This window comes from Plecotus auritus, assembly GCF_963455305.1.
Source record: "Plecotus auritus genome assembly, chromosome: 9".
Taxonomy (NCBI): Eukaryota; Metazoa; Chordata; class Mammalia; order Chiroptera; family Vespertilionidae; genus Plecotus; species Plecotus auritus.
In genome coordinates this window covers 91,692,246-91,720,017 of record NC_137783.1, presented here as the reverse complement: position 1 = coordinate 91,720,017, position 27,772 = coordinate 91,692,246, and the positions used below count along the sequence as shown (strand labels likewise).

Here is a 27,772-nt window from a genome sequence, read left to right as displayed (position 1 = left end):
ACAATGCTTTTCTATATAGTAGCATATTTATTTGGATGACTTGAAATTTTATTCATGCCTTCACAGTTGTTAAAGACAAATAATAATCTATGAATCCCTATAAAAAGCCACAAGGGCATATATATTTTTCATTTTTACCTTCCTTCACAATTATTTAGAAAACATCTTTGTCTCCAACCACACATTAAGCTCTCTAAAAACTAGGGCATATTCTGTATACCTTTTTAAACATTGACGAGAGAGAAACATTGATCAGCTGCCTCCTGCACTCCCCTTACTGGGAACCCAGCCTGTAACCCAGGCATGTGACCTGACCAGGAATTAAACCAATCTCTTCTTGGTTCATGGGTTGATGCTCAACCACTGCGCCACACCAGTCATGCTGTATACCTTTTTATTGTTCAAAAATCCTAAAAGGTATCCCTGGCCAAGTGGCTGTTACTTGAGCATCATCCTATACACTGAAAGGTCTCAGGTTTGATTCCTGGTCAGGGCACATAGGTTGAGGGTTAGACCCCTGGTTGGGGCATGTACAAGAGGCAGCTTATCGATGTTTCTCTCTCTCTCTCTGCCTCTCTCTAAAACAAAAAATGAGCCCAGCTGGTGTGGTGTGGCCTGAGTGTCAACCTATGAACCAGGAGGTCACAGTTTGATTCCTGGTCAGGGTACATGCCTGGGGTGTGGCTTGATCCCCAGTAGGAGGCGTGCAGGAGGCAGATAATTAATGATTTTCTTTCATCATTGATGTTTCTATCTCTCCCTCTCCCTTCCTTTCTGAAATCAATAAAAATATATTTAAAAGAAAAGAAAAAGAATCAATAAGAATAAACATTTCCTTGGGTGACGATTACAAAAATCCCTAGAAAGCAAATATTAACTGTAAAATAAAATAATTTCATAAAACAACCATCTTGTCCTATGTGCACATTCTAATTGATAACATCTGTAGATTAACATGCAATGTTCAAGTTATATGTTTGATAAATTCATTAAGTTTATACAATAAGTCTTTTTTAAAAATTTAAATATTTTATTGTTTAAAGTATTATGTAAGTCTTCTTTTTCCCCCATTGACCTCTCCCCGGCCACCCCCACCCCCCAGCTCATGCCCTCACACCCCCCACCCTCCGTCTGTGTCCACTGGCTATGCTCATATGTATGCATACAAGTCCTTTGGTTGATCTCTTACCCCCTCACCCCCAACCTTCCCTCATAGGTTGGACAGCCTGTTTGATGCTTCTATGACTCTGGTTCTATTTTTGTTCATCAGTTTATGTTGTTCATTATATTCCACAAATGAGTGAGATCATGTGATATTTATCTTTCTCTGACTGGCTTATTTCGCTTAGCATAATGCTCCCGTTCCATCCATACTGTTGTAAATGGTAAGAATTCCTTCTTTTAAGAAAACAGAAACACCAATCAGAAAGGATATATACACCCCCCTATGTTCATAGCATCACAATTTACAATAGCTAAGATTTGGAAATAGCCTAAGTGCCCATCAGCAGATGAGGGAATTAGAAAACTGTGGTACAACTACACAATGGAATACTACGTTGCTGTAAATAGCAAGTCTTATCTATCAGAAAGAGTAAAGCAAAAAATATTGTAGCTATCTTTTAAATTCAATATTAAAGAGAAAAAAGTAAATTCCTGATTAAATATTATTAAGTACCTTTGTCCTATAAAGAAACCCTGGAATGGTTGATACAGCATGAAGGAATATGCTATAGAGACAGTTATACCACCTTCATTCATTTCCTGATGGTATATATCTATGTCTACACATCTGAGTTCTTATTAGCCACCTACCCAGACATTATTATTCCCTTGGCAATTTAGCCACAGCTTGTATCGGTAGCTATTAAATCTATGAGCTTTTGTTTTATCTCAATGTATCTTTAATTTACTATCCCATTTAATTTACCATCTCATTTGAATTTCCTCTGTGCACTATCCTTCACTTATTCTACTCTTATTACGTCAAAATAGAACTCACTCTTGAATTTTTATCAAATACATGTTTACTGTTAAAATAAACAAAAGACAATGAAGAGAAGTAGATGGTAAATAATAATTTCCAGAAATTCCACTACTAGAAATTAATACTTTAATTTTGGAGTACATTCTGTCTATGTATTTTTACTTTTTTAAGTGCAAATAAAAACTTCACACCTTTAGGAAATAAAATACCTATTATGGACCTCTGTTCTCTTCAATACATAGATCTACATCCTAAAAGGCATCTAGTACTCCATTGTATTTATGTCAAATCATTGGTTTAATCAAATTCTCTTGTTAACAATAACCTCAGAATATTATGCATTTACTGATACTTTAAAGGTGAGAGATGATTCAACTGGAAATTAACCCTATACTGAGATAAGGCTTAGTCAAGGAGGAAATAAATATAGAAAAGAACAAAAGAAGATTACAAAGGATAATGTGTTATATTTTAGTTCTTAATGCAGCACTGGCCCTGACCTTCACTGAAGGCTTGGTGGCCCCACAGTGAGAAGCAATGGGCTGTGCCTCTGCAGTGGGTGTGGCTGTAATAGGGAGCTAGGGGGGCAGGCTGCCCCCAGAGTCTTTTAAGTGATCCTTAGACCCCAAATTGCAGGTACCAGCTAGGGAAATGACCCATCATTTTGTCAGTATTTTTATTTTTTATGAGAGCAGAACTACAACCAGCACTAAGCAACTTTTTTCCCTAAATTTATACCTGAGCTTCTCAAGTTTTCTATTAATCTAAAGATATCACCACTTATTAATTAAGGGAAGGAATTATTTAGCATTTTGAAATACTCAAAATAAAAAGTGCTGTTAAAAAACACACACACAACCCTATATTATACTAGCTTAATCAGTCATGCAAAAACTGACAGGAAATATTCTTATACCTTACTTTGCCATAGTGCTATTTTAGACCATGAAAATGCTTTTTAAATTTTCCTTTTTTATGAGTCTCAAAGTCAAAAGCTGACTGCCCATTGCCATGGAGACAGTTCTATTTAAGGTACTATATTAGTTCTCTCCTCACAGAAAAAGGATAGGAAAGTGGTCAATAGAAAAACATCACTCTCCAGGGTTTAGATTTAAGTACTACATATGCTTCTGGGGCAGCTGACACATAAGGAATTGGAAAGTGGGGTTGGGGGCATAATTTAATACAGTCCCTTACCTTTCATTAGTAAGACCAACAGAGGTTAAATTTTAATATTACTCTAGAAGCAATATGAGGAAAACTCTTATTACCTCAAAATTATATGCAACCAAATAGTAAAAAGAAATTACTTATATTCAGTATCCTAGATAGAACTGCAAATAACTGAAATAATCTCTCCTTTTCAAGAGCAATCTTTTATCCCTTTGCTTTATCTAAGGTCCATATATGATATTCATTCCTTAGGTTTGTTCTGTTTTAATTTTCAGGCTTCCTGATGTGCCTTTCTGACACCCAGTTTGTAATTGTAACTGAAGAGTAAGCTACCAGTTTACAGGTGAAAAAGAATATCCATAATTTACATGCACATTTAATCTTATTAAGAGACTCAGAACAATAAAAAAGACCCCGCAATGTATCAATACTAAAACTATCTTTAGGACAGACATTATTGTTTTTTCTGTTTAAGAAAAAAAATCCTTGAGAGGTATAAATTGCCAGTTAGATAGTCACTGGGATGTAAATTAAAGCACAGCATAGGAAATCTATATATATAAAAGCCTAAGCAACCGTTAAGACAGGTCACTATGATGAGCACTGACCACCAGGGGGCAGACACTCAATGCAGGAGCTGCCCCCTGGTGGTCAGTGCGCTCCCACAGTCCCTCCCCCTGCTGTCCCTCCCCCTGGCCAGCCAATGATTGGGACTGGGAAAGATGGCCCCGATCGCTGGCCAGGCCTAGGGACCCCACCTGTGCATGAATTTGTGCAATGGGCCTCTAGTATAGTCAGTAATATTGTAATAATATGTATGATGTTAGATGGGTACTGACACTTTTATGAAAACACTTTTATGTAAACAAGCAATTCCAAGAAAAACTGTCACTTGATTTCAGTCATAACCAAGCTTTCAAAGCCCATCTCTCTTCTTTTTCCTTAAGCTAAAGTTTAGAATCTAGCAACAATAAAATAAGACATATTTTTCTTAAGGTTAGAGCATATTATACCTGAAGGTCCCAACTTATAATTATTTTTCTAAAACTGGCTGAAGGAATTTTGAATCTCCCTGATTCTAGAGCTGGTACTGCCATTATTATCTATAAAGAGTACTGTATTGATTTAATTTCCTGTTTTCACCATATTGCTCAAACAATTGACAATGCATACTGAAAATAAAATGGATATATATAATTTTGACTTGAAGAAGCATTTGGTTAACAATCCTTGAACAGTGGTTCTACTTTCTCACTTGAGATCTTATTAAAATGCCAATTATTGGGCCCCGCCTCCAGAATTTCTAATTCAGCAGGTTTGGGGTGGGTCCAAAATTCTGCATTTCTAACACCCAAGTTGTGCTAATGTGGCTGGTTCCAGGACCACACTTCAAGAACCACTGTCCTAGGCATTAAAGAAGCTTATTAGTCTATAGAGTTGTTATTCCCTGTTAATTACTTCAATTTTTCCCAAAAGGAACCACTTTCAATTAAACAATAGCTCTAGTCTCTGGGGGGAACAAACAGCCAATTTGGAAAGGATATTAATTCAGTAAAAACCAAGTTAATTCCTAAAAATTGCTATCCAGTGGTTGGAGAACTGCTGTGAGTTACAATGATATTCAGGAAAATAAACCCCTTACCAGCAGTAAATGCCTGTGTCCCCTGTGAATTCAACTGGCCTTGAAAAGCAAGTATCTACTATAAAATTTTGAGGAGGAATTTAGTCTTTGAATGTAAATTTTTCTTAGAAATAACTGTAAAGCAATTTTGCATTATGTGTTCCAGAAAAAGACATGTACCAAATTTCTGAGTCCAATCTAACTTCCAACTGACTTATATCTTTATTTTAGAAATCCCTTATCTTAAATTGATCTACAACCATGGGAAACATTACATTACATTTTAGTTTTCAAGTGCTCTACAACTCATCAAATAGTTAATTATCCATAGACACTAAACTGCATTAAAATGACTATAAAGATAGAATAAAAGGAAATGGCTTTGTAGAACAAGAAACTCCTCTCTTCTTTTATGGTCACGAAATGCATACCTGCCACTGAAAAGTAATGGAGGAGTTCTAGAGGACAAATTACTTTGTTTTTATGACATCAGAGTACCATTCATGAATGGTCCCAGTGTCTTAGTAAAAGCTAGAATTAACAAATGCACACCGCCACAACAGGTTCTAATTTTAGAGGCACTAACATTAAAGAGGTAACACTCTGTAGCACATTGGTGACAGGATCCTAAGTTAATTTCTTACTTGGTATTTTTAAAAATGCAATTGTTTCTAAAAATACCTGAAGTTAAATGGAGTTTTCATAAAGATAATCATTAATGATCCATTCTTTCCATTTGCCATTGAGGCAAATATGTTCTCTGCAATAGCTTTAATAATAACCAATAGTAAAGGACATAAGAGAAAAAATATGTCAATGAAAAGTAAGATATTTTCTACTAATGACTGCTTATACATCATGGGAATTTGCTTTTTAAAATCAAGTGCACCAGATTAGTGGTTACTTCATAAAAGAAGACAAGAATGATCATCCCTATCAATGAATGTGTTATATACTATTAATTCTCCCATATATAATCACTAGAGCCCAGTGCACGAATTTGTGCACAGGTGGGGTCCCTCAGCCTGGCCTGCGATCAGGGGGGCGGGACCACAGCCAGCCAGGGGAGGGACTGTAGGAGGTTGGCCAGCCACAGGAGGTTGGCTGTGGGAGCGCACTGACCACCAGGGGGCAGCTCCTGTGTTGAGCGTCTGCCCCTTGGTGGTCAGGGTGCATCATAGCTACCGGCCAGTCGTCTGGTCGTAATGGTTGCTTAGGCTTTTATATATATAGATAATATACAATCATAACAAGAGTTGGTCAAAAGAACTCCCTACCAGATCTAGTTTGAACCACACATTATGAAAATGCATACTAATAGTTGTCAATCTTCATTTCAACAAAAATTCCAATTGACTGAACAGGGTTTGAACCTTGCACAATACACAGCCTGTGTCACTGCTCTGGGTGTCATTAGACCTCAACCATGGAAACATCATATACTGATGCTTTTACAAAATGTGCAACCCAGATAAATGGTCCCATATTATACTTACTGATTAAGTGCTCAGTGTGAAATTTTTAAAGCTCATCTCTATAAAAATATTTCGAATAACTAACGATTTCCCATTTTTAAATTACTGACAGCTTTCACTTCTGCTCATTAGAGGTGTCTGCTTCTACTGAATTATACCCTCCCCTCATGCACATGACCCAACACCAACATTCACGTATCTCTGTCTTCGGGTAACCCTAACCCTTGACAGCTCCTAAGTATGTGTTTGGTTCACTTATTACATAGTGGAATTTCTTGAGTGCCACTATGTTAATGTTGGTTGAGGAAGTCAGTTATGAATTAGGCCTTCAAGGGAATAAGACAATTATTTACTGTAGAAAAACTACACTGCCTGTTTCACGCCCATCTGTAGTCACAGAATGTCTATAGAACTACTGCATATTATTTTCACCAGAGACCTCAAAGACAACATGAATAACAAGAGTTCTGGAATCCTAACATGGGGACTCTGACCAGCATAAAACACAGTCTGATTCTTGAGGGATTCATTTTGTAATAGGACATATCAATCCAAACCCTTTATATAAATTAGGTTTTGGGAAACAGACAAAATGTAACTTTAATTAAAATCTAAGGCTCTGTAATACATAATGGCACTTTCACTGAAATCAAATACTAGTAAGGTATGACAACTTCAAAAGAGGTAAAAAAAACATTCTATTTATAGTGCTAAATGATCTGACATATGTACTTTCAAGTATATTCAGTATCTACAGATTTTTATTTTATTTATTTATTTTTAAAATATATTTTTATTTATTTTTTACAGAGAGGAAGGGATGGAGTTAGAAACATTGATGAGAGAGAAACATCAATCAGCTGTTTCCTGCACACCCCCTACTGGGAATGTGCCCGCAACCAAGGTACATGCCCTTGACCGGAATTGAATCTGGGACCCTTCAGTCCTCAGGCCAATGCTCTATCCACTGAATCAAACCAGTTAGGGCAGATTTTTAAAGTTTTACTTTGGACCCATCCAAATTATATGGTATTTATCCAGGTACTATGTAGATAGGTCACTCAAATTAAAAGTTTTAACAAATGACAGTGTTTATCATGTAGCTGCCTTTTGATTTAATTTGCACACCATTAAATGTATAGTTAGAATGATACAGGAAACCTTTTTAAAAAATAGGTACTATAGCTATCTATATTTAAATAACGAGCAAAACAATTTAGGAAGGTCATGTACCCTAGGCCTCTGATGCCAAATTCATTGCATTTTCTTTTATTCCAGGAGGTCAGCAAACTATGGACTGCTGGCATGTATGCTGCAACTCACCACACTGCTTGGGCAAGAACCCTGATGTCCTCACTGTCTGTGTTCTTTCAGTGCCTAACATTAATGTTTGTTGAATGACTAAATAAATGAATAAAACATATTCAAACTAGTGGCCCGGTGCATGAAATTTGTGCACGTGTGTGTGTGTGTGTGTGTGTGTGTGTGTGTGTGTGTGTGTTTGTCCCTCAGCCCGGCCTGCACCCTCTCCAATCTGGGACCCCTTGGGGAATGTCTGACTACTGGTTTAGGCCCGAAGGCCGAAACCGGCGGTTGGACATCCCTCTCGCAATCCAGGACTGCTGGCTCCTGACCGCTCGCCTGCCTGCCTGATCGCCCCTAACCACTCTGCCCGCCGGCCTGCTCACCCCCAACTGCCCCCCCCCCCCGCCGGCCTGATCACCCCCAACTACCCCCCCGCCAACCTGATCACCCCCAACTGCCCCCCACTGCTGGCCTGCTCGCCCCCAACTGCCCCCCCCACTGGCCTGATCACTCCCAACTGCCCTCCCCTCCTGGCCTGATAGCCCCTAACCACCTCTGCCTCGGCCCTGCCACCATGGCTTTGCCCAGAAGGATGTCCGGAAGGTCTCCCGGCCTGATTAGCATATTACCCTTTTATTAGTATAGATAGTGTATGTGTGGCTGGTTTATAAATGTGTTACAGCCTTTACATTTCTTGATTGCTTAAGAATATGAAGGCCATTAAAGGGTAAGAGCGTTGAGACATAGAATAGGCATGTAATGGCAATCTATATATTTTTACCAAAAAGAAAGAGAACTGTTTCTACATTCTCACTTACCAAAACATATTTTCCTTCATTTTTAAGAGCACTAAATACTAAATAGGTGTCTTGCATAATCAAAAGAATACTTATAAGTTCATGCTAATCTTGGGTGTTCAACAACCAATGCACTTTGCCTAAAGAATATTAGAAACTGTATCTTGTAGTTATTTTAAAGCTACACAATATAAAACAACTAGGGGCCCAGTGCATGAATTCGTGCACCTAGAAAGGAACTGGGCCGTGAGGCTGCGGTGGGCACAGGGGCGGGTCTTGGCCCACCCTCCACACCCCCACCTGGCCCCTCCTGCCATGGCACCCTGCCCCATCTGCTGGCAGCCCTGCTCCCGCTGCCACCACTCCCATGTGCTGACGGTGGCACCGGCCCCGCTCGCACCCACTGACAGCATGGAGCAATTGGGGCCAGCGCCAGCAGTGGGTGCGAGCAGCAGCTGCTGCCCTGATCACCCCTCATGAGCCAGGGGCGGTGGAGAAGCCCTGAGGGATGATCGAGGCCGGCAGCCGCTGTCACACCCGCTGATGGTGCTGAGCGATCAGGGCCAGTGCCAGGCACCAGCAGTGGGTGTGAGCGGTGGCTCTGGCACCAGCAGCGGGTGCGAGTGGGGCCAGCACTGGCAGCAGGTGCAAGTGCCGGGTGGGACCACAGTGCGTGGGAGCAAAGAATTTCAGTAACCACCAGAGGCTCGTCCCAATAACAGTGACCGGCGTCTCGCCTTGGTTTAGAGCAGGGGTGGGCAAACTTTTTGACTAGAGGGCCACAATGGGTTCTTAAACTGGACCGGAGGGCTGGAACAAAAGCATGGATGGAGTATTTGTGTGAACTAATATAAATTCAAAGTAAAGGAGCGGAGGGGAGAGCAAGAGAACCCTCTGCTCTTTCGGCTCCGCGGGCGGATAGAACAGCCGAACGGGCCGGATCCGGCCCGCGGGCCGTAGTTTGGCCACGGCTGGTCTAGAGCCTCCGCTCACCTGCTCCACCATCCCACCGCGGCCGATGCCTGCCATGTTCCATGCGCACCCCCTGGTGGTCAGCGCATGTCATAGCGACCGACTGTTCTGCCGTTCGGTCTATTTGCATATTAGGGTTTTATATATATAGATGTCACAAAAGACTGTATAGATCATACTCCATTAGAAAATAAAACAAATAGGTATTCCATAACCAAACTAAATATTCACTAATTTTAAGTAATATACAAAAAGTTTTGATAAAGGCGGGCTTGGACGCGGAGTCTGCGCCATCTTGATCCGGAAAGTGGAGCTTATCTGAAGCCTGAGAATCCACAACTGCGGCACCCCAGGAACAGCTGCGAGCCCCAGAACAACGCTCCCCAACTGGCGCAAGCACACGGGTTCAGAGGAGCTCTACACTCCACCACGGAAAGGTCAGATTTCGCCTGGGATAAGGAGAGAGAGAACTACATAACCAGACACCCAGAGAAGAGAGACCATGGGGAGACAAAGAAGCAGCCCGCATATGAAAGAAAAGCAGGCATCACCAGAAAAGGAAGTAAACGAAATGGAGGCAAGCAACCTTCCAGAAAAAGAATTCAGAGAAATGGTCATAAGGTGGCTGAAAAGAATGGAAGACAAATTCGACAATATGAGCAAGAACCAAGAGGAAATGAAGAAGAACCAAGAAGAAATGAAAAATGACATCGCTGCTGTAAAGAACTCAATAGAAAGCATCAAGAGTAGACTAGAAGAAGCAGAGGACCGCATCAGTGAGCTAGAAGACAAGATGGAAAAAAATACCCAAGAAAAGCAACTTCTAGAAAAAAAAATTAAAAGGCAGGAGGAGAGTCTAAGGGAACTTTGGGACAACACGAAACAAAACAACATCCGCATAATAGGGGTTCCAGAAGGAAAGGAAGCTGAGCAAGGAATAGAAAACCTCTTTGAAGAAATAATGACAGAAAATTTCCCAGATATAGGGAAGAAAAAACCCACACAAATCCAAGAAGCTCACAGAGTCCCAAGCAAAATGAACCCCAAAAGACCGACGCCAAGGCACATTATAATTAAATTGGCAAACACCAACGACAAAGTAAGAATCTTAAAAGCAGCAAGAGAGAGACAGAAAGTTACATACAAAGGAACCCCCATCAGACTAGCAACTGATTTCTCAACAGAAACTCATCAGGCCAGAAGGGAATGGAATGAAATATACAAAGTCATGCAAAGGAAGGGGCTGAATCCAAGAATACTGTACCCAGCAAGGCTGTCAATCAAAATTGAAGGTGAAATCAGGAGCTTTACAGACAAAAAAGGACTAAGGGAATTTATTACCACCAAACCAGCAATGCAAGAAATGCTAAAGGGTCTACTGTAAAAAAAAAAAAAAAGAAAGAAAGAAACAGGAAGCGAAGAAGTAACACAGGGGTAAAGAATAGGAATGGCGACAAATAAGTACCTATCAATAATAACTTTAAATGTAAATGGATTAAATGCCCCAATCAAAAGACATAGGGTAACAGATTGGATAAGAAAACACGACCCATATATCTGCTGTCTACAAGAAACCCACCTCAGAAAAAAAGACGCACACAGACTGAGGGTGAAGGGATGGAAAAAGGTTTTCCAGGCAAATGGAACTGAAAAAAAAGCTGGGGTAGCAATACTTATTTCTGACAAATTAGATCTCAAACTGAAGGACATAACAAGAGATAAGGAAGGCCATTTCATAATACTAAAGGGAGCAATCCAACAAGAAGAAATAACTCTGGTAAACATATATGCACCCAATACAGGAGCACCCAAATACATAAAAAAACTCCTGGAGGATATTAAGGGAGACATTGACAGCAATACAATCATAGTAGGAGACTTTAATACCCCACTATCACCATTGGACAAATCCTCTAAACAAAACATCAGCAAAGAAACATCAATCCTAAATGACTCACTAGACCAGATGGAATTAATTGACATCTTCAGAACATTTCACCCCAAAGCCACAGAATATACATTCTTCTCAAGCGCACATGGGTCATTTTCAAAGATAGACCATATGTTGGGACATAGGCAAAGTCTCTTCAAATTCAAGAAGATAGAAATCATATCAAGCATCTTCTCAGACCACAGTGGCATAAAACTGGAAATCAACTACAATAAAAACAACCCAAAGAAATCAAACACATGGAGACTAAACAGCATGCTATTAAACCATGACTGGGTTACCAGAGAGATCAAAGAAGAAATAAAAAACATCATGACAACAAATGACAATGAAAACACTACAATCCAAAATCTATGGGACACAGCGAAAGCAGTCTTGAGAGGGAAGTTCATAGCTCTACAAGCCTACTGCAAAAAACAAGAAACAGGGGTAATAAATTACCTAACCCAACAACTCAAAGAGTTAGAAAAAGAGCAACAAGAAAAGCCCAGTGTAAGCAGAAGGAAGGAAATAATAAAGATCAGAGCACAGATAAACGACATAGAGACCAAAGAAACAATACAAAAGATCAACAAAACCAAGAGCTGGTTCTTTGAAAGGATAAACAAGATTGATGAACCTCTAGCCAGGCTCACCAAGAAGCAAAGGGAGAGGACCCAAATAAACAAGATCAGAAATGAAAGAGGTGAAATAACAACAGATCCCGCCGAAATACAAAGGATTGTTAAAAAATACTACGAACGACTCTATTCCAACAAACTGGACAACCTGGAGGAAATGGACATATTCCTAGAAAAATATAACCTTCCAAAACTCAATCAGGAAGAATCTAAACAGCTCAACATGCCAGTAACTATGGAAGAAATTGAAGCAGTCATCAAAGAGCTTCCGGCAAACAAAAGCCCGGGGCCAGACGGCTTCACAGGAGAGTTCTACCAAACATTCAAGGAAGAACTAAAACCTATCCTCCTCAGACTATTCCAAAAAATTCAAGAGGAAGGAACACTTCCCAGCTCCTTCTATGAAGCCAGCATCACCCTAATACAAAAACCAGATAAAGACAACACAATGAAGGAGAATTACAGGCCAATATCCCTCATGAATGTAGATGCCAAAATCCTCAATAAAATTCTAGCAAATAGGATCCAGCAGTACATCAGAAAGATCATACACCATGACCAAGTAGGATTTATCCCAGGAATGCAAGGATGGTTCAATATCCGCAAATCAATAAATGTGATACATCACATAAACAAATTGAGAGATAAAAATCACATAGTCATATCAATTGATGCAGAAAAAGCATTTGACAAAATCCAACACCCTTTCTTGATAAAAACTCTCAACAAGGTGGGAATAGAAGGATCATACCTCAACATCATAAAAGCTATATATGATAAACCCACAGCTAACATCATACTCAATGGGCAAAAACTAAAACCATTTCCCCTAAGAACAGGAACAAGACAGGGATGCCCACTCTCACCACTCCTGTTTGACATAGTACTGGAAGTATTAGCCACTGCAATTAGACAAGAAGAAGAAATAAAAGGCATCCAAATTGGAAAAGAAGAATTAAAGCTGTCCTTATTTGCAGATGACATGATATTGTACATAAAAAACCCGAAAGACTCCATCAAAAAACTAACAGACTTAATAAATGAATTCGGCAATGTAGCAGGATACAAAATTAACACCAAGAAATCTATGGCATTTCTATACACCAACAATGAACTTACAGAAAGAGAGACTAAAAAAGCAATCCCATTTTCCATCGCACCAAAAAAATTAAGATACTTAGGAATAAACCTAACCAAGGAGGTAAAAGACCTATATGCGGAAAACTACAGGACACTGAAAAAAGAGATAGAGGAAGATGTAAACAGATGGAAGAACATACCATGTTCATGGATTGGTAGAATCAACATCATTAAAATGTCCATACTACCCAAAGCAATCTATAGATTCAATGCACTCCCCATTAAAATACCAACGGCGTATTTCACAGACCTAGAAAGAACTCTCCAAAAATTCATCTGGAATAAAAAAAGACCCCGAATAGCCACAGCAATCCTGAGAAAGAAGAATAAAGTAGGAGGGATCTCAATACCAGATTTCAAGCTGTATTACAAAGCCACTGTCCTCAAAACAGCCTGGTACTGGCACAAGAACAGACATATAGATCAATGGAACAGAACAGAGAATCCAGATATCGACCCAAACCAATATGCGCATTTAATATTTGACAAAGGAGGCATGAGCATACAATGGAGTCAAGACAGTCTCTTTAATAAATGGTGTTGGGAAAATTGGACAGATACATGCAAAAAAATGAAACTAGATCACCAACTTACACCATACACAAAAATAAACTCAAAATGGGTACAGGACTTAAATATAAGACGGGAAACCATAAAAATACTAGAGGAATCCACAGGCAGCAAAATCTCAGACATATGCCAAAAGAACTTTTTCAGTGATACTGCCCCTAGGGTAATGGAAGCCAAACAGAAAATAAACAAATGGGACTACATCAAAATAAAAAGCTTTTGCACAGCAAAAGAAACCATCAACAAAACAACAAGAAACCCCACTGTATGGGAGAACATATTTGCAAATGGTATCACTGATAAAGGTTTAATTTCCAACATCTACAGGCAGCTTATACAACTTAATAAAAGGAAGATAAATGATCCAATAAAAAAATGGGCAACGGACCTAAATAGAAGCTTTTCAAAAGAAGACAGAAGGAAGGCCAAGAGACACATGAAAACATGCTCAAAGTCACTAATTATCCGAGAGATGCAAATCAAAACAACAATGCGATACCATCTCACACCTGTCAGAATGGCTATCATCAACAAATCAACAAACGACAAGTGTTGGCGAGGATGCGGAGAAAAAGGAACCCTCGTGCACTGCTGGTGGGAATGCAGACTGGTGCAGCCACTGTGGAGAACAGTATGGAGTTTCCTCAAAAAACTGAAAATGGAACTCCCATTTGACCCAGTAATCCCACTCCTAGGAATATATCCTAAGAAACCAGAAACACCAATCAGAAAGGATATATGCACCCCTATGTTCATAGCAGCACAATTTACAATAGCTAAGATTTGGAAACAGCCTAAATGCCCATCAGCAGATGACTGGATCAGAAAACTATGGTACATCTACACAATGGAATACTATGCTGCCATAAAAAAGAAGGAATTACTACCATTTGTAGGCACTTGGATGGAATTAGAGAACATTATGCTAAGTGAAATAAGCCAGTCAATGAAAGAAAAATACCACATGATCCCACTCATTTGGGGATAATGAAAAACATTATAAACTGATGAACAAAAAGATAGTTACAGAGGCAGTAAAGCATCAAACAGACTGTCAAATTACAGTGGTAAGGTTAGGGAGAGGTGGGGGAAATAAGAGATCAACTGAAGGACTTATATGCATGTATATAAGAGTAACCAACGGATGCAAAACATTGGGGGGTGAGGGCATATATGGGAGTGGGGTGGGGGTCGGGGGCAATGATAAGATATGTACACATATAATACCTTAATAAAAATTTGAAAAAAAAAAAAAAAAAAAAAAAAAAAAGTTTTGATAAAATAATTTTCACATTACTTGGGGTTCAGTGCTAAGGTACCTTTAGGTTAGGCAATTTTGTTTTGTTTTCATTCTTTTTTAGTGGAATAAATTTTCTGGGCTTGTTTTCCTTTATTAATTTATACCCCAAATTAAGTTATACATGTTAAATTCCTTATTTCATATAAAAAGAAAACTTCCTGCAGAGTTAAAATTGATTATTTTTTTAAATTTATATTACCTTAAAGACAATGATGGGTAGCAAAAAATACGGCACCTAGTTTAAAATGGTGGGCCAGAGCCTTAGTACAAAGGGAACAAGGATAAGCCAGCTTGATGATGGTCCTTGATTATCCCAACACACTGATTATTACCCAATTTTTATCCCTTTCTTCATTTCAACTCCTCCCTGAATACTGAATGCAACTGCATTAACAGTTTTCCTATTAGTCACAACAATAACCAAACATATCCTCTGAGTGAATATATTAAAAAAGTTTTTGACAAAATCATCACCCTTTTTATAGTGTTAAGTATAACAAATTAGGAAAGAGCCTCCAGTGAATCAATTACTTAGATTTCAAGATGCATTTTCACCTGGAAACAATGTTGTACCTAGTGGTTAGGTTTGCAGGCTAATCAGTAAATGCCTATTAACTATACCTGTCATATTAATAATTCTCTGGAACTTAACTAGATATTTCACTGTGTTTCCATGGAAAACTCTCAGGAGTTCTAATTTACAAGTAGCAGAACCACATCTCCCCACAACTAAACCCTTTGTAAGAATGGAAACTCTTCTCTAGTTGTAATAATTATTATAGGGGCTATAAGTAGAGAAAGGCCTATGGAAGGATACCAGTCCAGGATTTCCTTCCTTTGTCACTATTTTTGCCTTAACACAGAAAGCAAAAATGAATGGTGGAAATGAGCATTCATGTTACTTATCTTCATAAATAAATCATTTTTACTGCAAAAACTTTACTAGAAAGTGAGAACGTTTCTTAGAGGTCCCATTCAAAAGACAATATTAAACTCAAAATGTTTCCAGACAGTTCTTATACAACAGATACTATAGCAACACTGATCAATGCTATGAACTAATAAATGACTGACTGACAAAAAGAGGAAGCCAAAATTTGCTGGAAAATTAGGAAAAGTATATTCTGGTATTAGGAAAGAATGGCCACATAATTAACAACAGACTTATATAGATAAAAGAGCTAGCTAGACTAGAGGGATCAAATTGTGCAATGAGAACTTCAATTTGTTTCTCAATTGACTTATTATAGATAGAAAAATTTGCATTTCTAATGTAAAAATAAAGTAGAAAATATCTGAATTTGAAATCACTCCTATTATTCTCTCAAACAATCAGGTCCTATTAAGTTTAGTTAATTTTACATTTTATATCTTTTGTATAGAAGAAAAACATGTATAATGTAAGGCAATACAGTTGTTTATACCTGTAAAATGAGCTGGGCTTTGAAACTCACGTTTCAAAGTCTGCCACTTATTGGTACTCTGACCTTAAGCAAGTAACTGAAGTTCTCTGAGCCCTAGCTTCTTCATCCACAAAACGTAGTAATTCTTCATAGGTTCATAATAAGTAAATGTGATACACAAGTAGGGCTTAAATACTTAGCACAGTCTATGGCACATAAGCAGTAGGAAAGCTATTGTTGTTATTGATATTATAAAATGCATTTCAAAGCTTAGAGTTACAGTACCAGAGAATTACAATAATATGCCACAAAATCTAGCTTTAGTTAGCCATGAGGTAAATCTTACACATCTCCATTATTTGGAAAGACATTTCATTTCTTCCACTGACTAGTTCCATCTTTGCAATAGAGGAAGATGTAAAATTAAATATGCATCTAGAAACAAGAACATATACTTCCATTACAAGTAGCTATTAATTAGTAGAGAAAATAAGTTCTACACAAATATATATATTTTATACATGTTAAAGAAATCTCTGGTTCAAGAAATAGTATCGCCCAAACCAGCCATTTTTTAAAAAAAAATATATATTTTTATTGATTTCAGAGAGGAAGGGAGAGGGAGAGATAGAAACATCCATGATGAGAGAGAATCACTGATCGGCTGCCTCCTGTATGCCCCCAACTGGTGATTAAGCCCACAACCTGAGCATGTGCCCTGACCAGGAATCGAACCTGGGACTCTTCAGTCCGCAGTCCGATGCTCTATCCACTGAGCCAAACCAGCCAGGGCAAACCAGCCATTTTTATAATTGGTCATACTTATTCAAAAATATACTTAATACATTTGTTATGAAACATAAAGCTAATTGCCTGCCATTCCTTTCAGAAGCTTTGAGCAGCAAAACACAAGGTATTTCAAACCATCATTGAATAACCCATAATATTCATGTGTCCCTCAGGTGGCAGTCAATATCTTGGCCCACAGACCAATGAATGACTCACTTCTGGGTGGATCTAAAAAGTAAAGGCTAGCTAAGGGGTAGTCCAGGCCTTTGAACAATTCTCTGGTTCAGTTACCAAGGGAGTGCCTGCTGGCCAAGGGTATCACAGCTGGCTTGGGATACTTCCAAAGTAAAGGACTTGGGGGGGTGGGGAGGAGGGGAGGTGGAAGAGGAAATGGTTTAGACCAGTGGTAGGCAAACTGCAGCTTGCGAGCCACGGTTTGCCATTCTGTTGACTAATGAGTTTGCCGACCACTGCCTTAGGGAAAAACACTTAAAAAACATTTTAATAATGTACTAATGTCTTTAACCTGAAGTCAAAACTTCTGGGAAAGGGTAATGCCTTACTCAGTGGTTGGCAAACTCATTAGTCAACAGAGGGGCAAACTGCGGCTCACGAGGCGCAGTTTGCCGCCCACTGGTTTAGACAGAACTCCATGGAGAAGTGAACCTTAGGAGATGGCCTACAGAAAATCTTGGAAGTTTCAAGGTATGCCTTGAACTACTCTGAAACAGCCATTCCTTACAGAATACTGGAAGATTCCAGGAGGCAGAGTGTATGTCCATATCAAAGCAATGGCCACTTTACATCTCTGAGAAGAATCAACAGCCAATGCCAGTATCCTGACCCTCTTAATGGACTAACATTCTTTCTCCGTATCAGAACTCTGTCCAAAATGTGGTATAATCCTATATAATAAAAGGCTAATATGCAAATTGACCGATCAGCAGAACAACCGGTTGCTATGATGCGCACTGACCACCAGGGAGTAAACGCTCAACGCAGGAGCTGCCCCCTGGTGGTCCATGCACTCCCACAGGGGGAGTGCTGCTCGGCCAGAAGCCCTAAGCCAGGCAGTGGTGGTGGCAGGAGCCTCTCCCCGCCTCCGCAGCAGCACTAACGATGTCCAACTGCTGCTTAGGCCCGAGGGCACAGGCCAGGCTGAGGGGACACCCTCCCTCTCCCCCCTGCAAGTGCACAAACTGCTCATGCATCAGGCCTCTAGTCCTATATAATAAAAGAGTAATATGCAAATTAACCATCACTCCACTACACCCAAAAGCCACGCCCACCAGCCAATCAGGAGCAAATATGCAAATAAACCCAACCAAGATGGCTATGGCCACAGAGAGCAGGATGGAGGCTTGGGTTTCCCCGGCAATGGAGGAAGCCAAGCTTTCCGCCTGCCCTTGCCGGCCTAGGCCTCCACTCAAGGCTACAAAGTTTCAATGATAGAAGATACATAAACCCAAACAGAAATGGCGGCAGCCACGGAGCTGGAAAGAGCAGGAGGCTAGGGTTGCCCCCGGTGATGGAGGAAGCCAAGCTTTCCACACACCCTGGCTGGCCCAGGCCTCCCTTAAGGCTACAAAGTTTCAATTATAGAAGATACATAAATCCCAATAGAGATGGCTGCCGCCACAGAGCAAGCAGAAGGCTTGGCTCCACTCCAGGCTACAAAGTTTCAATTGTAAAAGATAAATAAACCCCAGATACCAGGGCCTCCGTTTGGGTCGCCAGGGGGCATGGCCGGCCTGCAAACCACCACAGGCCCCTTGCCCAGGCCGCCCCACGCCCCAAGGGAACCCCCACCCTGATCCAGGACACCCTTCAGGGCAAACCAGCTGGCCCCCACCCGTGCACCAGGCCTCTATCCTATCTAATAAAAGAGTAATATGCAGATAGACCATCACTCCAACACACAAGATGGCTGCCCCCATGTGGTCAAAGATCCTGCCCCCATGTGGACACAAGATGGCCACCACAAGATGGTCAGCAGGGGAGAGCAGTTGGGAGGGACCAGGCCTGCAAGGGAGGGCAGTTGGGGGCGATCAAGCCTGCAGGGGAGGGCAGTTAGGGGTAACCAAGCTGGCAGAGGAGGGAAGTTGGGGGCAACCAGGCCTGCAGGGGAGAGCAGTTGGGGGGGGGGGACCAGGCCTGCAGGGGAGGGCAGTTAGGGGTGACCAGGCCTGCAGGGGAGGGCAGTTGGGGGAGACCCAAGCCTGCAGGGGACAGCAGTTGGGGGGACAAGGCCTACAGGGGAGGGCAGTTAGGGGTGACCAGGCCTGCAGGGGAGGGCAGTTAGGGGTGACCAGGCCTGCAGGGGAGGGCAGTTAGGGGCAAACAGGCTGGCAGGGGAGCAGTTAGGCATCAATCAGGCTGGCAGGGGAGTGGTTAGGGGGTGATCAGGCTGGCAGGCAGAGGCGGTTAGGGGCAATCAGGAAGGAAGGCAGGCAGGCGAGCAGTTGAGAGCCAGCAGTCCTGGATTGTGAGAGGTTATGTCCGAATGCCCGTTTAGGCCCGATCCCACCGGTGGGATCGGGCCTAAACGGGCAGTCTAGTGTTTAATAAAACAGTATAGCAAGTTAAGTTTACTGATGGGGTTTCAGATTCTACATGGCAACTAACCTTCAAGAAGCTCTAGTCACGTTTTGGTGTGGTATCAATGAAGAATATTCACAATTGTCTTTTTGTTTTTTAACTATGTATCTGTGGGAGGCCATATTTTCTTCACTTGAAAGCATATCACAAAAGATTAAATGAAGAAGCAAATATGAAATTCAGCTGTCTTATATTAAAGAGAGATTTGCAAAAAATATAAATGCCACTCTTTACTGTTTTTCTTTTGGGAAATTTATTTATATAAAAATATGTGGCTTAAGTTAACATTAATGGATTATTTAAATGAATCAAACCTTTACATTTTTCTCAGTTTTAATTTCTCATTAAATAAATATTGACAGTTATAACCCACACATAACCAAAAGCTCTTTGGGGTCTCCAATACGTAAGAGTGTGAAGGAGTTTCAAAGCCAAAGTATTTGAGAACTGCTCAGCCATTTGTCTTGTACTTTGAGTGGATCTTTTACCCATGTATGATTGTGATAAACATTTTCTCAAAAATAAGTCAAGTAAGTGATCCTGAAAATTCAAGAAAAACTACTGACAGTATTTATTTCCTGTGATAAAAAAGAAGGGTCAGATGCCCATTGTGCTTACCTGGCTGGTTCTTAGCTGAAAAAGAAAGGCTCTGAGTAGCAATGGTTTTATATATTGGTCATCTGGAAGATATTGATGATTAAATTATTCAGATCTTCAAGATGTTGACACAGTTTGTTATACAGCATCAAAAAAGCATATCCATTAACATCACCCAAGAGAAAGCCTTTAAGTTTTGGGAAGCTTTCAGGCTAATGATGAGAGATACACATTTTCCAAAATTCTACTATTTCCTTGAAAGTTTGAATTTCTTCATGGCAATGAATATTGTCAGTTTTTTCTTTGAATTTTTAGGGTCACGTTATTCTTTTTTAAGATTTTTTTTCCTTTATATTGAATTTATTGGGGTGACACTAGTTAATGAAATTATACAGGTTTCAGGTGCACAATTCTACAACACATAATTTGTACACTGTATTGTGTGATCACAACCCCAAGTCATCCCCCCCATACCCTTCTGCACCTTTCATCCCCCACCCAAACTCCCCTGGCAATCACCACACTGTTGTCTGTGTCCATGAGTTGGTGGGGTTTTTTTGAAAATTTTAATCAAATATCCAAAGTTTGTTCTTTTAAATAAAAATGGGGTTACAGTTTGAAAACTTTAAAATTAACATACCATAAAATTAACTTTTTCGTATGTGCAGTTCTGTGTGTCTTAACATATTTGTCTCCCTACCTCCATAGTCAGGACACAGCAGTTCCATAACCCCAGAAAATCCCCTTATACTGCCCCTTTCTAGTCAAATCTTCACCACCAATCTGTCCCTTTAGATTGGACTTTTCCAGAATGTCACATACATAGAATCACAAAGGATGTAACATCTGGAGACTGGCTTCTTTCAGTGTATAACATCTTTGAGATTCATACATGCTTGCTTTTTATGGGTAAGTTTCCACTGTATGGATGTAGCTTGTTTTACATTCACCCACTGAAGGATATTTGTGTTTCCAGTTTTGGGCAATTTTGAATAAAACTGCTATAAACATTTTTTTAAATGTGGTTACATTTAAAAAGTGGTTAGTTTAGCTTGTAACTAAAACAACTGCACAAGTTTTTCCATAGAAATGAGGAGTATGCTATGCAATAGAAGTGCTTTATATACTTCTCATTTTGTCACACAGGGTATTTTAAAAAGATGGACACTCAAGGATCAAGCTATTAAATTTTAAATTTTTACTGCTTCTTCAAGGTCACTCTTAAATGAAACTGGCATTTTTTTCACTGAATATATGGCAGTGAAGAATACAATGATAACTGTTTGGTGCCACTACCTTAACTTACACTATGGGGCCAGCAGAGTTTTACTTCTAATGCTCTTGCACACAGTGAAAAAGGCAATAAAGTCTTAATATGATCATAAAAATAGTTTGACCCCTTGATACCCAAAGGGTATTGGACATCCCCAGGATCTGAAGATCATATTTGACAAGTGCTACTTTATCTTATTAAGGAATATACCAAACAACAGTTACAGAGATAATAAAAATAGTCAGCTATATCCTCTCCTTTCCCTCCCATTTGATCTGCAATAATGTGTCAGGGTAGATAAAATTCATACTTCCAACCAATATTACCTGGAGAGTTTTAGGTACCTATAGACATTCCCCAGATGCGAATCTGGGAGTGGAGAGATTCCCCAAAAACCTCAACACTGCAAGAGACAATAGAAATATGGAAATATGGTTTAGTTATTATAGAGGCAGTACTGAGAATTAAATGGGCATCTTACTAGTTATATGGCAAAGTCCATGCCACTTGAATTTTCTCAGTTTGTGACAATCAATTAAGACTATGTGAAAACACTCTAAAAATTGTAATGGCCTAGACAAACATAACCCAATCCCTTCAAAAGGAAAAAAAAGGGAAGGGATGAAGGGACAGGGGGGGAAAAGACAGAGGCTTTTACTTCCATAACTTTTCCCCCAAATTAAAATAATTAAAAATTACTTGCTTTATCCTAGATTTGCCCCAACTTCTATTAAACACAACCATCCTTAACTATTAGTCTTTTCAAATTGAGTACCAATTTCCCTCAACTGTTAAAAGTGTCCAAAAGGCAATTTTATTTAATGATTTGAAAAACCAAAAGGTATTCAATGAGTTATTATTTAAGGGGGAGTTGGATACAAATATATATATATATATATATACACATATATATGCAAATTTTAAAATGTTGATCATTCTAACTAAAGGCATATCTTTACCTCTCATTTACAGGCAATAAGGAAACAGGACAGAAAAGTGAAGACTAACCAAATTACTCAGTATATATTGAAATATATTGCCATCACACACATATAATTAAGGTATCTGGATAAAAGAAAAATAAATAGGTTTGACATTTTCTTTCTTGCATTTATAGTTGTACTTTGTGGTTTATAAAGTATTTTGACACTTATTACTTCTCTCAAGCTATACAGCTAACTATAAAATAAGTAGAAATTATCTACATTTTACAGAGAAAACTAGGCTTCAAAGAAGTTAACTAACTTGCCCAAAATATAAGAACTTATCAAAGACCTAACTGTGAGCACATTAGCAGTTATGTTTTAGGAATTTATTTGGTGATGGGGGAGGAAGTGGGAAGAGCAGTAGAATCCCTTTTACAAATGAAATCTTATATTGAGCCTGAACTATGAAGTACATAAATATACAAAACCATTATTTGTATGTGTTTTTGTGATGAAGTAACAAGTACTGATAATAATAAGTTTGTGTTCTCACAAATAAAAATTTAACATAAGTAGATATGTACAGAATTGAATTTTTATTAAAGGCCAGTGCCTTCACAATCAATGACAATCTTTCTTATCAATGTTATATTAACAAAAATGTTCAAATACATATACAAAGGTAACAGAACAACATTTAATTCAAGCCCTGTACCAGAATAATCTCGTAACAAAAGATAACTTTTTAAACAACGTTAAAATTTGATAAAACATTTTGGGGTAGCAATATTTTTAAATTATAATTTTAAAATAGTTTAAAATCTACTTAAAAATTTAATCCAACTCAAGCACTTTTGAACACAAGCATTTTAGGGCTCCATAAAAAGCAGCTTGCAAACCATTGCATACTGGATTGCTATCATAAATTCACTGCTTAATCTCTGCTTAGTTCATCCTATATAATAAAAGCATAATATGCAAATCGACCGAAGGGTGGAATGACGGGTACTTATGAGGTGGAATGACCACTGGGGGGCAGACGCTCAACACAGGAGCTGCCCCCTGGTGGTCAGTGCGCTCCCACAGGAGGAGCACCATTCAGCCAGAAGCTGGGCTCACTTCTGGCGAGCCCAGGCGGGTGGTAAGAGCGAGGGGTCCCGAGGCCGGGCTCAGGGGGGGACCCTCCCCCCACCCCCCCGCCCCAGTGCAAGAATCTCATGCACCGGGCCTCTAATTTAAGATAAAATGAAGTAAAAAACTGCTTTTGACAATCAAAATTATGTACATAAGAAACCTGATTAACCAAGGTAGAATATAACCACTAATCCTTAGTCATAGCAATTCTATTCTATTGGTTGAACCATATAAAATTGCTATTAACTGACAAATTTGACTAGAAAAATAGGTCCATATAGCTCAATCCAATATTTCCCATTTTATTTTCACAGTCTCTTCACTTATAAATCCATTAAAAAAAGGTGTCAAAATAAGCAAAGTGGAAAAATGCAACAACCAACAAACATATACCACTGGACCTACTGAACATACTAAGAATTTTTAAATGTTTAATCCTTTAACTTACGGTGCAGAGTTTTATTCACTCCAATAGCACTAAGTGCTTAATAGCCTACTGTAATAGGCCACCTTTTATTTATTGGAAGATGAGTGGACTGACAGTTACCTACCTTTCTTAATGTAGTTTAGCACTCTACTTTAAAATATATCTAGTTGTTCCTGGAATTTCTTCAAGTAAAATGTATAACACTTCAAAAATTCATTAACTTTTCCTTAATAAATACAGGCATTTCCTCTTTTATTAGAAACCTTGTTGAATTATTTCACTGATAACAGGGCACGTTAGACTTAGTAGGAGTTACAGATTTGAGGACAGTTTTTTTTGTTTCCCTCTGTGGTTTACTTCTCCATTCTTTTTACTGACCGAAGGTTACCAAATTATATTCAATATTTTAAGAAGTCTCCTTATTTTGGAGGACACTGAATCAAAATTATAAAGGCACTTCTTAGAATAAATGTGATTCTCATACAATATACAATTCAATTTTCAGATACAGAGTTAAACCAAATTATTTCATGTGAAGGTGAATCCAGTTCCTTTTGAAGATATTCCCAAATCAATACACTGCAACAAATTAAGCCACTTAGAAAAAGGCATCATGCCACATATAAAGGTGACTCTTCCCCCATCATTAATGAGGATTATAACTGCAAAGAGTAATTTACACTGGGTGTGCATGAGTTTCATTCTTCCCAACAAAAAATTCAAAATGCTATGACTCACTTGGTTATTACTGAATACATTATTAAATAGAAAACAGGATAAATTTGGAGAATAACATTTTGAGAGTTGCAGATGAATTTTAGAGTCATATATTTTGTATCAAAAAGAAAACCATCTCTTCATTAGAAATAAACTCTTAGATGCTTTTAGAATGATAAAGAATTTAAAATGCTAAATACTTGATATTTTTAAAGAGCACTTAAGAATACTACTCTTAAAAAGCTACTTATGTTGCCAAGTCATGTCATAACTGGCTCAAACAATTCCATTTCCATCTAAAGCTCTTTCATGCTACTGCATGAATCAATATTAAATACCCCTTGGATTTGTTAAAAACTGGAATATTGGCAGAGGTATGCATAGTAATTATAAACTATGAAAATGGTGAATATCCATTTCCCATATACCTTTTTCTTTTAATAATGGCTAGAAAGATATTCTTTCTAGGTAAACAGAAATAGTTTCCTAAAAGCTAAGAGAAAGACATAAAGAATGCTAGCAAAGTATGATTAATCCTTAGCCATGGTTCTCACAAAAGGAAAAAAAAAAATTTTGTAGCCTAATATCACCTCCAAACATTTTATTAGCCTACCAAATTGAGAGAACCACTTAAAAAAAAAATCAAAATCAATATAGCTCTCTTTTCCTTCAGTTAAAAAAAATAACTTAACCACGCAGGAGTGTAATCAAATGTGTATCAAACAACACTTTTTTTCATGTTAAAGTCATAACTTACCACTTTTAAAGTTAGGAAATAATAATCATTATTTTTTAAAAAGTTTAGTTCAGAGGACATCTGGCCCTGAAGTGAAAGAGTTAACATTCAACTAAGCAGAGCTGCACTTCTGATCCATTACATTTCTCACAAGCTGCCCTACAATGAGCTGAACAAGTATCAACTGTAATTTGATCCCAGAGTTTATGGAAAAAAAATAACTGCACATACTCAACATGAACATTGAATAAAAATCTGTTTCAAGAAAAACATACCCAATAAACACAATTTAAGACATATTTAACTGTTCTATTAACTTCAAATCTGCAATCTCTTTGCTTTCTTCATGCTCTCCAATAAAATGGGGGGTGGGGGGGGGGGAAGAAGCAGCAGCCCTACTGCAGGGAAAAGAGGCTTGAAAAACAACTTTGATTGGCACTTGGCCTGACCCACAGAGGAAGAAAAACAGTTTTTGGACAAAGAGCGAAAATATTTGAGCTTGCTTACTTATATGCTTTCTTTCTTTTTTAATATATAAAGAGCAATCCCAACTGAACTGTATTTAGAGAAATTGACTAAAAACGGTGCCCTATTCATCTTAGTCCTTCAGTCCCCACGCATTTGCACAACTCAGCAATTTTAATTCATTTGTACTGGGCAAACAGAAGCACCTCAACTAATGTTTCCACTTAATGAAATGTAAAAATAGGGTTTGGAAAAGAATAAATTGATTATCGTATTACCCAGTGGCCAGTGTTAAAGTCTGATTAAAAGCTTTTCTCAGTCTAAAGCGACATGCCCCCCCCCTTCCCCTTTAACGGAGCGATTAAGCCAAGAGAGCTAAACAATACTGGAGTAAACTTTCTATCAGTCACTCTGAGAAGCAATAAGCTGATGGTGCGTCTGATTTTTCTGGACAAACGCGAGCGGGGGAGGGGTTGTTAAAAAGGGATAACTCACGTTCACCCCTGCCTCCTCCCCCGCCCCATCCCAGCCTGAGGAACTGTAAGGTCGAATAGCATTTCCCATGGGCATAAAGTTCAAGCTGCTTTACCAATTCTTTTCATGATTGAGTTCTAGACACAAGACGACCATCAAAAGAATGTAAAAAGGAGGTGTTAGGGGAGAGCACGCCAGGAAGGCAGAAGGGAACCGAGTAAACAAAAACACCCGCAAGAGATAGCTACAGCGAAGAGGGAGCCAGGTTCCTCAAGACCAGACCTGGCAGTTCCGATTTCACACCAGCCTCCATCAACAGCACAAGCAGGAGAATCGAACAGGTCCCTCGCTCCCTGCGCCCGAGGAGCAGGCTGGTTAGGTAAGATGAGCCGAAACAGTACACAGCACCCCCTTACCAAAAAAATAAAAATCCCCAACCCCTCGGGACTAGAGTCTGTCCCCGCCGAGATAAAAAGCAGCAGCCTTAACCCTCCACCCTCAACCCACGCCCCCTTTTTCGGTCTCGGCGTGGGGAAGGTGCCCGGGATCCCTTTGAGCCTCGCTCCAGGAGTGCGCCCGGCCGAGCAGCCCGAGCCCAGGCCGGCGGAAAGCGCCCCTCCGAGCTGGACCCCAGGCCGAGCCCGTACCTTCCGCAGCACTTTCCGGCAGTTGGTACAGATCAGGTAGTTGGTGGCGGCCGACGGGCTGCTGCCGCCCCGGTTCATCGTGGCTGTGGGCACCGAGGGCGGGCGGCGGGCCGGGACGGGGCTGTCACTGCGGCCGCCTGCGCCGCTGCGGAGCCGGACGGTCCCCGCGCCGCCGGCCGCGCTCCTCCGGCGGGATATCGGGATAGGAGGCGAAGAACCCGAGAGCAGGCGACGCTGTCCGAGGCGACCACCGCGGCGGCTGCCGAAGCGACGGCGGAGACGGCGGCGGCTGCTCCTCACCGGCCCGTTGTTCCACCCGCCCCCATCCTCCAGACCCCCGCCCCCGCCTGGCTAGGACGAGCAGCCGCCACCGCTGCCTCCGCCGCCGCCGCTGCAGCGCCTCAGTGCGGCCCCGCCCCTGCCTCCCCACCACCTTCACCACCTCCACGCTCCGGTACCGCCCCCTTCCACCAATCGGACAGCTCCGGCCACGCCCCCGGGCGCTAGCCCGCCGCCTATGAGCAACTACAGCTCGGTTGGGAGCGGCGCCGGCCAATCACAGAGGCCGAGGATGCCTTGAATCTCTGGGCAAGTTAAGTTCATCCCGGCGGCTCAGTACCGAAGGGAGAAGGCGGGTTAGTTAGGCTGTGAGGTGGGAGGGAATACAATTTGTGC

General features: G+C 40.1%; 1 protein-coding gene across 1 annotated transcript in view; it reads right to left on the bottom strand.

Annotated features, from left to right (window-relative positions):
* SESN3 (sestrin 3) overlaps window positions 1–27,517 on the bottom strand; it is a 68,741-nt gene extending 41,224 nt beyond the window's left edge. Inside the window, exon 1 of the mRNA XM_080641951.1 lies at window positions 27,098–27,517. Within this exon, the coding sequence (XP_080498077.1) occupies window positions 27,098–27,175 (78 nt within the window). The 5' untranslated portion in view covers window positions 27,176–27,517. The remainder of the gene's footprint in view (window positions 1–27,097) is intronic.
* Between the last annotated feature and the right edge of the window lie 255 nt (window positions 27,518–27,772).